Source organism: Trachurus japonicus, chromosome 9 (assembly GCF_045865225.1).
Source record: "Trachurus japonicus isolate A0001 chromosome 9, Traja_1.0".
In the NCBI taxonomy this organism is placed as follows: Eukaryota; Metazoa; Chordata; class Actinopteri; order Carangiformes; family Carangidae; genus Trachurus; species Trachurus japonicus.
This window is the reverse complement of record NC_140915.1, coordinates 5,061,779-5,078,738: the sequence shown is the minus strand read 5'-3', so window position 1 is coordinate 5,078,738 and position 16,960 is coordinate 5,061,779. Positions and strand designations below refer to the sequence as shown.

Below are 16,960 nucleotides of genomic sequence, written 5' to 3'. Positions count from 1 at the left end.
AAAAACTATAATGTGTGTGTGTGTGTGTGTGTGTGTGTGTGTGTGTGTGTGTGGTGTGTGTGTGTGTGTGTGTGTGTGTGTGTGTGTGTGTGTGTGTGTGTGTGTGTGTGTGTGTGTGTGTGTGTGTGTGTGTGTGTGTGTGTGTGTGTGTGTGTGTGATATAAAAGCCTCATACTGAACCAGTTCTTTTGCCACCAAAGAACCAATGTTGCACATGAGGCATTGTAAGGTTAACATAGAAAAACTAAGCACATCAGCATCAAGCTGAGGTGGAGAAGTTCTCAGCTGTCTGGCTCTGTGCACGACCAGATAAATGTCCACGTTCACTGTCCAAAACATTCACTGTGTTCACTTTGTGATGTTAAATACAATACAACATGTGAGGTACTGTATTGTTCATCTACTGCACTGATATGTCAAAAAACTGCAGTAACTGAACACATTTTTTAAGTGGTATCTTTTGTTGAGTTTATTACACAATACTTTGATCTCTTTGAATCAATAACCCAAAGTATGAAAAAAACTAAAACTAATAAAAACTACACTAAAACTAAGCATTTAGAAAAAAATGTAAACAAACAAACTATCAAACCCGCTCTAAAAACAAATTGAAGTGAACTGAATTTGAGAAGGAAAAAAAAGGTTCAGAGACACTGTAAAGAAAAACATGAAACTATCCTCTTCTTTTATTCTTTATTCAGATTGAGGGGCTGCAGGTTGTCAGAGATCAGCTGTCATGGCAACAGAGTTCAGCCTCACATGTTTGTTGTCATGGCAACAGTGTTCAGCCTCACATGTTTGTTGTCATGGCAACAGAGTTCAGCCTCTCATGTGTGTTGTCATGGCAACAGAGTTCAGCCTCACATGTTTGTTGTCATGGCAACAGAATTCAGCCTCTCATGTTGGTTGTCATGACAACAGAGTTCAGCCTCACATGTTGGTTGTCATGGCAACAGAGTTCAGCCTCACATGTTTGTTGTCATGACAACAGAGTTCAGCCTCACATGTTGGTTGTCATGGCAACAGAGTTCAGCCTCTCATGTTTGTTGTCATGACAACAGAGTTCAGCCTCACATGTTGGTTGTCATGGCAACAGAGTTCAGCCTCACATGTTTGTTGTCATGACAACAGAGTTCAGCCTCACATGTTGGTTGTCATGGCAACAGAGTTCAGCCTCTCATGTTTGTTGTCATGACAACAGAGTTCAGCCTCACATGTTGGTTGTCATGGCAACAGAGTTCAGCCTCACATGTTCATTGTCATGGCAACAGAGTTCAGCCTCTCATGTTCATTGTCATGGTAACAGAGTTCAGCCTCACATGTTTGTTGTCATGACAACAGAGTTCAGCCTCTCATGTGTGTTGTCATGGCAACAGAGTTCAGCCTCTCATGTGTGTTGTCATGACAACAGAGTTCAGCCTCTCATGTGTGTTGTCTTTAAAACTTGAGCGTGGTCAGTAAACCTCTGATCAATGTGGCTGCTCAACATGAGTTTGTCTGGATGGAGCCACAGGTGGAGCTGACAGGTGAAGAGGCGGAGTCACTGCGTCTGTGTTGAAGCAGCAGCAGCTTCTCATGAATATTAATGAGCTGTTTTCTCTCTATGTGACTGTTTAACCTGCTTCCTGTTGCTTCAGCTGTTGGACTTTGATTTTCTAAACTTGTTCTTTCTGAAGCTTCTTCAGCTCTGAACAGATGATGAGACACTGAACGCTGTCAACAAGGAGCTTTGTCCTCAACTCACTGCTTTTATTCTTTATTCAGATTGAGGAACTGCAGGTTGTCAGAGATCAGCTGTTCTTCTCTGGTCTCAGCTCTGAAGTCCAACCCCTCCCACCTGAGAGAACTGGACCTGAGCTGGAACAAGCTGCAGGATTCAGGAGTGAAGGATCTGAGTGGTTTTCTGGAGAGTCCAGACTGTAGACTGGAGACTCTGAGGTCAGTTCACTGACTGTTACTGTTGTAGATCTGAGATCTTTGATCCACAACTGAACCTGATTGATCTTCACTCAGAACTTGAATCATTGACTTTGATGTCATGAATGAAGGACGTTTGAAATGTTTCCTGATGTTCTTCTCTCCAAGGTTATTGTTGTTAACGAAAACAAACAAAATGACAAAAACTAGAATTGAAAAAACATTTTCGTTAAATGAAATGAATAAAAACTATAATTTGTGTGTGTGTGTGTGTGTGTGTGTGTGTGTGTGTGTGTGTGTGTGTGTGTGTGTGTGTGTGATCCGGTTCTTTTGCCACCAAAGAACCAATGCTGCACATGAGGCATTGTAAGGTTAACATAGAAAAGCTAAGCACATCAGCATCAAGCTGAGGTGGAGAAGTTCTCAGCTGTCTGGCTCTGTGCACGACCAGATAAATGTCCACGTTCACTGTCCAAAACATTCACTGTGTTCACTTTGTGATGTTAAATACAATACAACATGTGAGGTACTGTATTGTTCATCTACTGCACTGATATGTCAAAAAACTGCAGTAACTGAACACATTTTTTAAGTGGTATCTTTTGTTGAGTTTATTACACAATACTTTGATCTTTTTGAATCAATAACCCAAAGTATGAAACAAACTAAAACTAATAAAAACTAAACTAAAACTAAGCATTTAGAAAAAAATAGGTTCAGAGACACTGTAAAGAAAAACATGAAACTATCCTCTTCTTTTATTCTTTATTCAGATTGAGGGGCTGCAGGTTGTCAGAGATCAGCTGTCATGGCAACAGAGTTCAGCCTCACATGTTTGTTGTCATGGTAACAGAGTTCAGCCTCACATGTGTTGTCATGGCAACAGAGTTCAGCCTCTCATGTGTGTTGTCATGACAACAGAGTTCAGCCTCTCAGGTGTGTTGTCTTTAAAACTTGAGCGTGGTCAGTAAACCTCTGATCAATGTGGCTGCTCAACATGAGTTTGTCTGGATGGAGCCACAGGTGGAGCTGACAGGTGAAGAGGCGGAGTCACTGCGTCTGTGTTGAAGCAGCAGCAGCTTCTCATGAATATTAATGAGCTGTTTTCTCTCTATGTGACTGTTTAACCTGCTTCCTGTTGCTTCAGCTGTTGGACTTTGATTTTCTAAACTTGTTCTTTCTGAAGCTTCTTCAGCTCTGAACAGATGATGAGACACTGAACGCTGTCAACAAGGAGCTTTGTCCTCAACTCACTGCTTTTATTCTTTATTCAGATTGGAGGGCTGCAGTTTGTCAGAGATCAGCTGTTCTTCTCTGGTCTCAGCTCTGAAGTCCAACCCCTCCCACCTGAGACACCTGGACCTGAGCCACAACAACCTGCAGGATTCAGACCTGAAGCATCTGAGTGGTTTTCTGGAGAGTCCAGACTGTAGACTGGAGACTCTGAGGTCAGTTCACTGACTGTTACTGTTGTAGATCTGAGATCTTTGATCCACAACTGAACCTGATTGATCTTCACTCAGAACTTGAATCATTGACTTTGATGTCATGAATGAAGGACGTTTGAAATGTTTCCTGTTGTTCTTCTCTCCAAGGTTATTGTTGTTAACGAAAACAAACAAAATGACAAAAACTAGAATTGAAAAAACATTTTCGTTAAATGAGATGAATAAAAACTATAATTAGTGTGTGTGTGTGTGTGTGTGTGTGTGTGTGTGTGTGTGTGTGTGTGTGTGTGTGTGTGTGATATAAAAATGTTTGTTGTCATGACAACAGAGTTCAGCCTCACATGTTTGTTGTCATGGCAACAGAGTTCAGCCTCACATGTTTGTTGTAGAGTTGTCACAATACCAAAATGAGTAACCACGGTACCATACCAGACAAAGTATCACGGTTCCGGGTAATATCACGATACTGCAACCTTTTATTATTATTATTATTTTTATGAACTGCAATGTATTTGTACAAGTTATAAATACTTATTAATTACTTATAATGTTGTTTGGTGCATGATAAACATAATACTGGTGAAGTAGGAATTAGACTGAAACAAATATTTTTAAATAAGCAATAAAAAACAAATAAATGAAGTTAGAATTTATATGGTTGAAAATAAATAACCATTCAGTCTCTTGCACATTCATTTATGTTTAACATATAAATAATCAACTTAGGATAAAAACAAATCCACTGTCTTTTAAAAAAATCTATTTGACAATAATGCTTCTTCATAATAAACCATAGAGGACAGAATACAATGAACAGGAACTGATTCCCTGTGAAAACTATATTTTTATGCATTTTCTAGGTGCTTTATACTTGGACATCCTTTAACTCTTTATTCCTCAGCCAGTACACGGAGCATATAGCCTGATATTAGCCAATGAGAAAATAAACAGAGCTAAATTAATTAAGTGCCACTGACGACGACACCGCGGCAGACTCGCTGCTCGCGCCCGGTGCTTCAGCCGTGAGTGTGTTGTCTCGTGTTTGTGAAGCCGTGCGCGCGTCGGACGAGACAGAACTTTAGCTCGTTGTTTGTTTTGAAGTGGATTTCTATGGAAGCGGAGCTGTCTCAGCTGTCTTCATGGAGTCCGTTCTTGCCGGCATGAACACACGAACAGCCAATCAGAGAACAGACGGGCGGACCCAGCGTGCGGAAACAGCCTATCATATCCCCGGACATCACCAGTAACAGGCAAACAGCCAATCATTCAGCAGCTGTGTAGTTAGGTTGCAGTGGGTGCATGTGGGTTTTGTTTACAGGGGAGTAGCATGCAGTGAGAAGCCGGGAGGAGAGGAGAGGCGGCCGCTATGTAGCGGAAACTGGCGCCGTAGTAGTAATCCACGGTAGTACCGTCGTGTAGAATTTCTAGTATAGTAGGAACCGTCACGTCTTGGCACCGCGGGGTACCGTGGCTACCGTGGGTATCGTGCAACTCTAGTTTGTTGTCATGACAACAGAGTTCAGCCTCTCATGTTTGTTGTCATGACAACAGAGTTCAGCCTCACATGTTTGTTGTCATGACAACAGAGTTCAGCATCTCATGTTTGTTGTCATGACAACATAGTTCAGCATCTCATGTTTGTTGTCATGACAACATAGTTCAGCCTCACATGTTTGTTGTCATGACAACATAGTTCAGCATCGCATGTTTGTTGTCATGACAACAGAGTTCAGCATCTCATGTTTGTGGTCATGACAACAGAGTTCAGCCTCACATGTTGGTTGTCATGACAACAGAGTTCAGCCTCTCATGTGTGTTGTCATGACAACAGAGTTCAGCCTCTCATGTGTGTTGTCATGGCAACAGAGTTCAGCCTCTCATGTGTGTTGTCATGACAACAGAGTTCAGCCTCTCATGTGTGTTGTCATGTCAACAGAGTTCAGCTTCTCATGTGTGTTGTCATGACAACAGAGTTCAGCCTCTCATGTGTGTTGTCTTTAAAACTTGAGCGTGGTCAGTAAACCTCTGATCAATGTGGCTGCTCAACATGAGTTTGTCTGGATGGAGCCACAGGTGGAGCTGACAGGTGAAGAGGCGGAGTCACTGCGTCTGTGTTGAAGCAGCAGCAGCTTCTCATGAATATTAATGAGCTGTTTTCTCTCTATGTGACTGTTTAACCTGCTTCCTGTTGCTTCAGCTGTTGGACTTTGATTTTCTAAACTTGTTCTTTCTGAAGCTTCTTCAGCTCTGAACAGATGATGAGACACTGAACGCTGTCAACAAGGAGCTTTGTCCTCAACTCACTGCTTTTATTCTTTATTCAGATTGGAGGACTGCAGTTTGTCAGAGATCAGCTGTTCTTCTCTGGGCTCAGCTCTGAAGTCCAACCCCTCCCACCTGAGACACCTGGACCTGAGCCACAACAACCTGCAGGATTCAGGAGTGAAGGATCTGAGTGGTTTTCTGGAGAGTCCAGACTGTAGACTGGAGACTCTGAGGTCAGTTCACTGACTGTTACTGTTGTAGATCTTAGATCTTTGATCCACAACTGAACCTGATTGATCTTCACTCAGAACTTGAATCATTGACTTTGATGTCATGAATGAAGGATGTTTGAAATGTTTCCTGTTGTTCTTCTCTCCAAGGTTATTGTTGTTAACGAAAACAAACAAAATGACAAAAACTAGAATTGAAAAAACATTTTCGTTAAATGAGATGAATAAAAACTATAATTAGTGTGTGTGTGTGTGTGTGTGAGATATAAAAGCCTCATACTGAACCAGTTCTTTTACCAAAGAACCAATGTTGCACATGAGGCATTGTAAGGTTAAAGCAGAAGTAAGCGATCCGGTCGTTTTGGCTAATGCTGCGTTCCAGGCAGGCTTTTGAAATCGTAAATTACAGCTTCAAGTCACAATTTACGACTTTGTAGCGTTCCAGGCAACCCACTCGTGTTTTTCCGACCTGTTTTACCGGTGAAAGTCACTATAACGGCCACTCGTAACTTCTGACCCGTGAACTCGCACCCGATCGAACAGGTACTACTTCACGGTCGGAAAAACACGAGTCTACGAGTTTCCTTGAACGCACCATAACAGTCCTCGTCCCTACGTCACCACATTCACGGCGTTCCTTGGCTGCACACACAGCCCTGCATGCCGTTCTCTCTCCTCATTGGATAAAAACTGTAGGATACGATAAATGTTTTCTCCTGGGCTCAGAGCAGAGCAGAGTGACTGACAGACCCGTGTTTCAGTCCAAACACTCTATGTAAGTGATTGTTGTCGGAAGATATAACTATTTAAGACTTATATTAACACAAATATATCACTTACTTCTGCTTTAACATAGAAAAGCTAAGCACATCAGCATCAAGCTGAGGTGGAGAAGTTCTCAGCTGTCTGGCTCTGTGCACGACCAGATAAATGTCCACGTTCACTGTCCAAAACATTCACTGTGTTCACTTTGTGATGTTAAATACAATACAACATGTGAGGTACTGTATTGTTCATCTACTGCACTGATATGTCAAAAAACTGCAGTAACTGAACACATTTTTTAAGTGGTATCTTTTGTTGAGTTTATTACACAATACTTTGATCTTTTTGAATCAATAACCCAAAGTATGAAAAAAACTAAAACTAATAAAAACTAAACTAAAACTAAGCATTTAGAAAAAAAAAGGTTCAGAGACACTGTAAAGAAAAACATGAAATTATCCTCTTCTTTTATTCTTTATTCAGATTGGTGAACTGCAGTTTGTCAGAGATCAGCTGTTCTTCTCTGGTCTCAGCTCTGAAGTCCAACCCCTCCCACCTGAGAGAACTGGACCTGAGTAACGACCTGCAGGATTCAGACCTGAAGGATTCAGACCTGAAGGATCTTCGTGCTCTTGTGGAGAGTCCAGACTGTAGACTGGAGACTGTGAGGTCAGTAGAGGGATGGATCAGTCCATGCTGCTCTCATCTCTGTTGTCATTCTCAGTGTAGATTATGTTGGCAGGTGCTGTAGATGTCCAGGAGTGAGGCACCAATGACCTTTCTTCCTGCACTGCAGGGTTTTTCAGTTGGAGGTGGTTCAGTTTCTAAACCACACAGTGATGCAGCAGGTCAGAGTGTTCTCAGTGTCTCCTCAGTAGAAGGAACACATGATGAGAACCAGGGCTGCTTTTTGAGACAAACTGTTTGTAAAAACGGGCTATACAAATAAAATTGCCTTGCCTTGCCTGGGTTTCATTGGCCAGTGATGTGATGTTGTTAAATGAAAACCAAAGTCCCCCGTATGGAGGATTTGAAGACATGCAGAACAATCACAGAGCCATCACTGCACTACTTATGAAAGAATATATAGTAATATATGTCAAATTAACCCTCCTGTTGTTCTTCTGGGTCAAATTGACCCAATCTGTTCCCTTCCTCCATCCTTCCTTCTTTCCACAATCCTTTTTTCCTTCCTTCCTTCCCTTCTTCCTTCCTTCTTCTTCCTTCCTTGAACGAGTCTGTTCCTTCCCTCCATCTTTCTTTCCTTCCCTTTTCCCTTCCTTCTTCCCACAATCATTTTCCCTCCCTTCCTTCCTTATTTCCCTTCTTCTTTCTTCCTTAAACAAATCTGTTCCCTCCCTCCTTCCATCTTTCTTTTCCCTTCCTTCTGTCGACAATCCTTTTTCCCTTCCTTCCTTCCTTCCTTCCTTCCTTCCTTCCTTCCTTCCTTCCTTCCTTCCTTCCTTCCTTCCTTCCAACTGGGTCCTTCCTTTTTGACCCAGTTGGCCCAATCTGTCTCCTCCCTCCTTCTATCTTTCCTTCCTTTTTCCCTTCCTTCTTTCCTCCCATCTTTCCCTTTGTCCTTCCTTCCTTGACCCAGGAGGACAACAGGAGGGTTAAACAGCAGAAGCTGGCCCACAGCCTGTAAAAAACATGTTTTTATGATCCAAACACAGCAACACTACTCAAATAAACAACTAGACATCAAACTTCATGAAGCACCTCTGTGTGGACCCAGTCGCCACATTTCTGGCTTGTATACTACTGTACATGATGCAAAACACATCAGCTACCGCTCATATGAAAGAGCCGGCTGCAAAGATTGGAACAACACATGCTACACAGAAGCACGGCAGAGAGAGAAGACAAAAACGAGCAATGTAGAGCAATCACAGACACTGCTTGGCCAAAACATGGTTGGACATTTCCTCTTACCTTTGCTGTTTTGCCGTGAAAAGTTTGTTTTATGGGTAAATCCACAATATTTCCAGTTTGAACTTTGACCGGTGTTACATCTAAATCGGTCCGGACGGGCTTTAGGAGCGGGGGAACCTTTGTGAACGTGCACACAACAGCCTGTACGTCACACACAAGGGGGTGGATCGCACTACACGCAGGCGTAGCTCACGGTCGGCCATATTGGAACGGGCAACTGTCTCTGACTCTGGCTGCAGTTACAGTGCAGTAGATGATCCACTCATCTTCACTAAAAAAAACCATTCATAACTCTGTGAAAAATAAATCAGTATGTAGCTATCAGGGGTGGATTGGCCATAGGGAGTACCTGGAGTTTTCCCATTGGGCCGGTCACTAATGGGCCGATAGACGGCCGTTTTTTATTTTGTTTTTATTTATTTAACTTTTTTTTTCGCCATGCCTCGCTTTACCTTGGTAACTATTGTAACTCTCCCGGCCCGGGGAGAGAGATATGCATCAGCTCGGCCCACAGTGCTCAGCTGCAGACACAGCAGAGAGGTGACGATTGGCCCAGTGTCTTGTCTACCTGGCCCAATGGCCCTATGAGAGGCTACAGAGGCCCAGGAGTCCCACCCACACATGTTCTAGACCCCCCTCGTCCAATCACTTTTAATGATGAGGAGTCATGATGAGAGAGAGAGAGCGAGAGAGAGAAAAAAACAACACACCAGCGCACGAAAACGGAGAAGAAAAGCAAAAGAAAAAGAAAAGCTCTAGCAGCACAGACTGCTAAAAGTACAACAAATATGCAGATGTTTGCTGCAGGGGCCGCCTGGCCTGGCCAGGGCTAGAAGCACCGATGCTGCAGCTTCAGCAGCAGGTCCTTCACGTGAGTCTGAAGAGAGTGAAGCCCCCGTTACCAGTGTCCTTATGGTGCAGGAGGAGGCTGAAAAAATAAGTGTTGAGAAGACTCTCCACCATGTGAAGGAGGTAGAGATACCGTGTTAAGCAGGTATGTGCTTTCCAGAATGGTGTGGATAAACATTCATTAAAATACTGTAAATGGTCCAGAAGGGTTGCTAAACTGTCTATGAACTCAAATTGACATAATAAATAGCAAACTATGGATGGTGTGGTGTGTTACAACTAAATCTAGTTATCTAAAGTATTGGAAAACAATAACCATATTCATACTATCCTGATTAATTGATTAGTTGCTTTTATTAAAGTGCCGACATGCACCTTTCTTCGTGCTCACACTCCAATTTGGTCATGAAGGACATTGAGCTAACAACTTAACAAATATGTATGCTTTACATATTTTTTTCAGTCAGTCTTTATGGTTTATTGTCCTTTCAACAGTTTAACATTATACAGTTAAAATTAATAAAACACTGATTAACTATTGTCACAATAAAACATCTGCATACATATTACTCATGATGCAGTACACAAATTACAAGTATTTCCTGTCATGCTTCATTGTCTAATGTCTATACATTATGTTGAGCTGTACTGTCTTTCTAAAATAAAATCAATGTCTGTCCATTTTTCAGATCATTATACTATTGTTTTCCATACTTTAGCCAACTAGCCAAAGTTCTGATTGCAGTCTCATTATGAGCATGTATTACGTAACCCCACCCGGATTGTGGGCTGCAGTAAAATTGTCCACCGGTGAACGGTCCACAGTGATGAAAAGGTTGGGAGTGTGCACACTTTTTCTTTGAGGTTGAAAGCATCACAGCCTAAAACACATCTCCTGCTAACCATAATATTTTTTTTTCTCAAATTTGAGGAGTGGCCGCCCTCTTTACTGTGGAGATTTTGTGTGTGGTCATGTGACTGCCTGGCTCTGTCTGATTGGTGAAATGGAGTCAAACGTCACCTGAATATTTCCCTCTGACTCTGTTGTGTTTGTTCCTACAGGTTCGGCCTGTTTGAGGTGATTAAAGCTTCCAGAGACAAAACCAGTGAGTACTGAACCTCTGTCTCCTCTTCATCAGTCTGACTGGGAAATGAATCTGGGCTCATTTCACCTCCAATAGTTTTATGAATTGCATATTGTTTATACTTTATTTTTTGGCTTGAATACAACAAATGAAAAAAGGACAACTGACAGGGTCATCATATGCAAGAAGTGATATTTCAATTTCGATGTGTATGCATCTTTCATATCAGAAACTTTCCATTGAAATCATCAATTGTCTTTATTTTCACTGACTATTTCCTGTGACAAGGCAAGGCAATTTTATTTGTATAGCCCATTTTTACAAACCAAGGTCCACCCAGTCGATGTTGGCTGCAGAGGGTTTGTGGGCAGACAAACAATGAGGCTGGATTAAGAGGAAAGTGTCCTGGGATGCCAGGTGGTGCTGATGAGCCCTCTGGAGGTGTCGGGGGTTAGTCATCAAAACACCAATGAAGGAGGGTGCCCACCTGACAACGTCTATGAAGCCTGCAATCCCCTGCACTCAGATGAAGACCCTCTCCTGCAACGTGTGGAACCCCCCACTCCCATCAGCATGAAGAACAATATACAGTAGTCTTAAGGGATTGTAACACCTAGTCTATCTTTGAACTGAATTGAACTATTGACAGACAGCAGCATGAACCACATGGTCAGGTGGAGTTTATATCTGACATATGATAAAGAGAAGAATAGCAAACACTGATTTCTGAGATGTTCTTTGTTTCCTCTCTTTCAACAGGTGCCTCAAAGCTGAAGGTTTTTGTGGATGACACAAAGCCAAAGGCCTCTGAGGACGACTCAAAGCCAAAGGTCTCTGAGGACAAAGTAGAGCTGAAAGACTCTGAGGATGAGTCCAAGCTGAAGAGGTTTGATGAAGACTGCTTGAAGCTTAAGGACAACGCAAAGCTGAAGGTCTCTGAGGACGACTTGAAGCTGAAGAGGTTTGATGAAGACAGCTTGGAGCTGAAGGTGAGAGAAAAACATTGTATCCTGATTTTCCAGGCAGACTTCAGGGCTCAACAGAGGGGGAAAATATTCAGAGAATATCTCCTGTGCTGGTAACAACAATGAGATCTTCAGTGTAGAAACAAACTCATAGTTTAGATAGTTTAGTGGTTTCAGTCGGCACTAGATGAGTTGCATAATAATAATAGTAATCTATTCTATCCATGTTCTTCTACTTATCCGGGGCCTGGTCTCAGTGGCAGCAGGTTAAGTAGAGGGTTCCAGATGTGATGATCTGTCTGTTGATCTCCCACTACATCCTACCTTCACCCATGCAGACCCCAAGATACCTCAACTCCTTCACTTGGGGCAGCAACTCACCCCAAACCAGAGAGAGAAGCAGTCAGTACGTTTACATGCAGAGCTTAATCGAGCTATGCTCAAAATTCGATTTTGGCGTCAAGTCGGACTTCTGTCCTTGTCTCAATATACATGCAACTGAAAAAACCAAATAACTGACGGGGTCCGCCCCCTCATGCGCCGTCACCCGTTGTTTCAGCGGGTTAATACGCCTCCTGTCCTGTTGACTTTTCTGTCACCTCGTAAAAAACTGAATATAAACAACGTAGTAAACCTAATAATAAATTCTCAACGGCAGTTCCTGACCAGACGCGCCAGTCTGGGACGGATTTGCGCTGAGAATAGGATACGCGGGGTCGCGGGCTTCCTTTTTTCCTCTCTCTCTCTTTTTTTTTTTAATAAAACACTCTTGCTGGTCGCGCTGTGTGAAATGCACTGAACTGGCGCTGACGGGCGGCTTCTCTGCTCCACTTTGTGCCGTCTCTACGGTTGTGGAGCATGCGCACATGCATTGTCCAGTTATACTCCGACTAGGTGTATACATGACGGAGAAAATCGAATTCCAATCGCATTATCTGGGTGTCTTAATCGGAGTTCTCAACTCCGATTTCAGTCGGACTAAGGTGTTTACATGCACTTCAGTTGTCCAGTTATAGTCGGATTAAGGCAATAATTCGGTTTTTTCAAGTGTCATGTAAACGTACTGAGTGTTTTCTGGCTGAGAACCAAAGCCTCAGATTTGGAGCTCCTGATTCTCATGCCTGTTTTAATCCTTGAGATCCTTCCCATGAATATCATGAACAAGATCGGGACAACTTTGGTTAAGTCCAACTTACACTGCAAATAAGTTTGGCTTTCTTCTGAGAATACAGACACATCTCACTCTTTGCTTGTACATAGACTGAATGGCTTGTAGCAACAAGCGTGTTACCTCATAGTCCTGGAGGACCCCCCACAGAGTGTCCAGGGTACATGTTTGTAAGCCCTTTCCAAGTCCTCAACACACTTGTAGACTAGCTGAACTTGAGGGGATGAAGGGAATACAGAAAACTCACTCTGTCCACTGTGCCTCAGGTCACTCAGGACTGTGGAACAAATCTGTTGGCTTCACTCAACACAATATATTTTTAAATTGTAATAAACCAGCTTACATTGTTTCTCTGAATTGCAGCAGTCAAGCTTCAAACCTGAACTGGAAACTGAATCTACACAAGTCTCATACAGGTAAATACGCAATAAACTTACTCAACATAGTTTTTACCAAAGTACCTTCCTCTCCTTCACAGCTTCTCCTGAGCCACAGCAGATGTGTCTCTGCAGTGTTGGTCTCATGGTCGACTGTGTGAGGGAACATCAGCTGGATCAGCTCTCAGTCAGCTGAGTCAGGAGGAACACAATGTTTTAGCCAATGTTGAACCTTTTTCATCTCAGGGTCTGAGGTGGTCACTCTGCCTTCTGTGTCCTACAGGTTCAGGTGTCCTGGTCCAGGCCAGTTCCAGTGTTCTTCAACTGGACTGGTGTTTGTTGTGGCTCAGGAGGCGGAGCTGCTCTACAGGACTGTCCAATGGGATGAGAGCCTCCTCCACTCAGTTGGCCAGATGGCTGCAGGACCGCTGTTCAACATCCAGTGTCCTGAGGATGCCGTCCGTCAGCTCCACCTCCAACATTGTGAAACAAAGGATGGTGAGAAAGTGATTGTGTTTGTCAGAACAATGGTGGAGAACTAATGATGTAACTTAAGTTGTGTGACCATCTAATTGACGTGTACATTTATTACATGACTATAATGTAAAATCAGGGCACTGTCCTTCACCAGCCTCCTGATTAATTTCCTGATGTTGACAACAGTGACTGAAATGATCACTGCTGTTGTAACGAGGTTGTTGTCTCTGTGTTTCCACAGCTCTGCTCTGTGATGGTCTGCTGTCTGTCGCCCACATCACTGATGATGGAATGAGCTTCATCGAGCCACAGGAGGTCACAGACACTCATGTGATCATCTCAGTCCCTCATCTTTCTGCCTTTGGTCTGGTTAAGAGGTGGTTGAACAACTTGAAATCAGTTCGCAGTCAAATTCTGCTGTTCCACCAACCAAACCTCACGGAACAGGAGCAATACCTCAATGTGCATCTGCTGCCTCGTAACGTCCCACTGGATGAGGTAAAGCTACAGACTCAAGTGTTGAAGATTCACTCTGTTTTAATTTCCAAACTCTTCACCAACAGACCTGATAACATGAACTTTGTTTCATGGACACTGTGTCTCGTTGTCACCTTGCACCACTTAAGCAAATCTTACACAATCATTCACATGAATTTAAGGATGAAGGTAAAAGATCAGTGTGACTTCAGAAAGGACTCTCTCAGTCCTGTAGGTCCAGCCCAGTAGAACCAATCTGTCTGTTCAGGCTCAGGCCCGACACTAATGAAATGATCTGATTGTTCTCCAGGTGAAGAAACAGCACGACGACTGTGTGTTCATCAAGATGCCTTCTAAAAGCACACTCGTCAAAAATAAAACTTACACAGTTCACTGTCCAGATGCCGACATAGTCCAGCCTGAGGTGAGTGTTTCAGACTAAAGCTGACATGATTCCTCAAACTGCTGGTCTGGAAACACTGACGTGGGTGCTGCTGTTTTTCAGGAAACAGACTTTGACCTGGACTATGGACCAAATTACCATCCAACGTTTCAGATCATCCTGCCTTCAACCACTAAGAAAACCAACATAGAGGTCCGAGACGAAACAGAGACAGCTGTGTGGAAATGCCGAGTTCCTCTGCCAGGTAAAGGCCCAATCCCATTTCTCTTTTTTACCCCTACCCCTTCCCCTACCCCTTGCCCCTCACCCCTTGAAACGGAGCTACAAGGGGTAGGGGTAGAAAGTCAACCCCTCCGAATTGGGACACCCCTTCAACAGTCACATACGTCATCACGTAGTCTCACTGGCTTTTACGTAAGCTGATGCGGCGAGCTTTTGTCAGAAATCAAATAGCGTGTTCCATATAACTTAATAAAATAAGATAAAACTTAATGCAGACTGATCGGTTCATTGTAAAACATTTATTTACTGATGTAAATGTGGTGATTTCTGTACACAGAGCCCAGAGGCAGCGCTGCCTGCTCCTCTGACTGGTAGCCTACATGAAGCATAACTTTTTATCCAAATAAACTAATGCTACTGCCACAATTGTCAGATTTCATCAATGAGACCAACATTTAAATGCTAAAAATAATTTAACATGCTGGTGGTAAACCTCTAAAAACCCGCGGATAAGTTAATTAACGACCGCCTTCTCTCCCGGCGGGACCGGGACGAGGACGGAGGTTGGCCGGCGGAGCAGCTCTGCAGGCCGGCTGCTGTCTCTGTGAGGAGCCGCTCCTCCTGCAGCTTCACTTCTCCCAAAAATCGTCGGAGCAAACTTCTAACCCGCCGTCATTTGGATAAACTAACTGCACATTTGGGACCTAAACAGTTACTTTCTCGCAAGAAAAAATATTAAAACTTAATAAAGTGACGTAATAACAGCGCTACAGTGAGAAATAAAACAGCTTTTCGTTTTACAGCCACCGCTGCCGGCTGCCGCAAGATGCATTCTGGGAAACTTTTCATACCCCTCCGTTTGGAGTGTGCCTCTGAAAAGTCTCCGTTTGGAGGGCTATGTAGCCCTACCACTTCCCCCTACCCCTCTGTCCTAACGGGGATTGGGACACCCCTACCCCTACACGTGAACGCGCAAAACGGAGGGGTAGGGGTAAGTGGTAGGGCCAAGGGGTGAAATGGGATTGGGCCAAAGTCTTCATCCACCTGACAGGGATCTGACTGATGAGTGGTGTCTCTGTTCTTTTTGGGCCACAGATCATCTTCTGTCTGCTTTTATTCTGTGATCCATTCTTGTTGACAAGTGAGAGCGTTCAGAGTAGGACCAAGGAGATTCATGAGGGAGCTGAAAGGACCTTAAATAAAATAAGGACTATAAATGTTTGTGCTCAGTCCTCCATCAGGTCCTGAATCAGTCGTCCCTCTTCGGACCGTCCCTTCTGCTTTAGGTGTTTCTCAGATACTTCACTTTCTCCAAGTTCCTGTTGATGTGTCTGTAACCTGTGAGTCTGTCACATGTTGTCATCCCAGTGTCAGAGGTTGTCATATTAAACTCACATTAGAGCTGAAAATGCTCAGAAGTGGTGTTGGATGGACTTTACAGTTGTGTTCGGCCTGGTGTGATCACTGGTGACTTCTGGGTTACTGCTGTAAGGACTTTCTACAGAGCCCTGAACTGAGACGAGCAAACTGGACGACACAGATTGTTTTTCTTGAGCGGTTCCATTCCTGCACTTGTTATTGAATTTGCTTCTAAAGCACAGATGTGTTTTTTGAACACAGGTATCTTTCTTGTTCATCTTCCAGGTCCTCGTCCAGAACCAACTCCAAGTGTCTCAGCGTCGACTCCAAGTGTCTCAGCTCCGACTCCAAGTGTCTCAGCGTCGACTCCAAGTGTCTCAGCGTCGACTCCAAGAGTCTCAGAGGAAGACAAGCTGTGGTCTGCTCGGACTGAGTTCATTGAGCGAGTGTCTAAGGAGAATCTTAAATGTCTGCTGGATAAACTCCTGGAGCTTGGAGTGGTAACTGACCCTGAAAGGGAGTCTGCTATTGCACAGACAAACAGAGCAGACCAAGCTCGAGAGGTGATCGATACCGTGCGGAAAAAAGGAGAAAAAGCTAGTTCAGCTCTGATCGAAGTTCTGTGTGACATTGATCCCTGCCTGTCCACACAGCTGAAGCTGAGGTAGAAACAGTCTCTCCTGTGTTTGTGTCTCACAAGAAACGCTTTTCCCTATATGTTTTGGATCGTTTGGTAAAACCCTTTAAAGTCCCAGATTTGTCAGAGTCGACTAATAGTGGATTTTAAAGACCAATATAATGACAATAATTTGAAATTGAGAATTGAAAAGCTGATTGCTGGTTAATTGGCCAATACCTCATTGTAACTGTGTACAGTAAGAAACAGGTTTAATTTTTGTGGGATATTGTTTTCTTTTGTGTAGCCGGGTGGTAAATTAACTCATTGAGTGCCAACCACGTAATTTCTCGTTTTTCGTTACTATGCATTGAGTGCTTTTTTTTTAAATTATGAAACTAG

The 16,960-nt window shown here is 43.3% G+C and overlaps 2 protein-coding genes across 3 annotated transcripts in view; both read left to right on the top strand.

Annotated features, from left to right (window-relative positions):
* The window catches only part of LOC146980746 (uncharacterized), a 284,820-nt gene that overhangs the window by 50,209 nt on the left and 217,651 nt on the right, over positions 1–16,960 (top strand). The window contains exons 11-14 of the mRNA XM_085787994.1: positions 1,765–1,938; positions 3,192–3,365; positions 5,690–5,863; positions 7,109–7,294. Coding sequence (XP_085644120.1) covers positions 1,765–1,938; positions 3,192–3,365; positions 5,690–5,863; positions 7,109–7,294 — 708 coding nt within the window. The remainder of the gene's footprint in view (positions 1–1,764; positions 1,939–3,191; positions 3,366–5,689; positions 5,864–7,108; positions 7,295–16,960) is intronic.
* On the top strand, positions 11,113–16,853 carry LOC146980754 (caspase recruitment domain-containing protein 8-like). 2 transcript variants are annotated; one of them, XM_085785760.1, is made up of 8 exons: positions 11,114–11,276; positions 11,319–11,426; positions 12,991–13,043; positions 13,288–13,502; positions 13,723–13,979; positions 14,269–14,382; positions 14,464–14,605; positions 16,228–16,853. In XM_085785760.1, the coding sequence occupies exons 1-8, from the start codon at positions 11,226–11,228 to the stop codon at positions 16,608–16,610; spliced, it is 1,323 nt and encodes a 440-aa protein (XP_085641886.1). In that variant the 5' UTR covers positions 11,114–11,225; the 3' UTR covers positions 16,611–16,853. The 2 variants fall into 2 exon arrangements, with proteins under 2 accessions (XP_085641885.1, XP_085641886.1); XM_085785759.1 differs by having other exon boundaries at positions 11,113–11,426.

Coding starts and splice junctions, on each gene's coding strand:
- LOC146980754 (XM_085785759.1), top strand. CDS start 11,226: ATGTTCTTTGTTTCCTCTCTTTCAACAGGTGCCTCAAAGCTGAAGGTT. Junction 11,427..12,990: donor AGGACAACGCAAAGCTGAAG/GTCTCTGAGGAC, acceptor TCTGAATTGCAG/CAGTCAAGCTTCAAACCTGA. Junction 13,980..14,268: donor GTAACGTCCCACTGGATGAG/GTAAAGCTACAG, acceptor ATTGTTCTCCAG/GTGAAGAAACAGCACGACGA.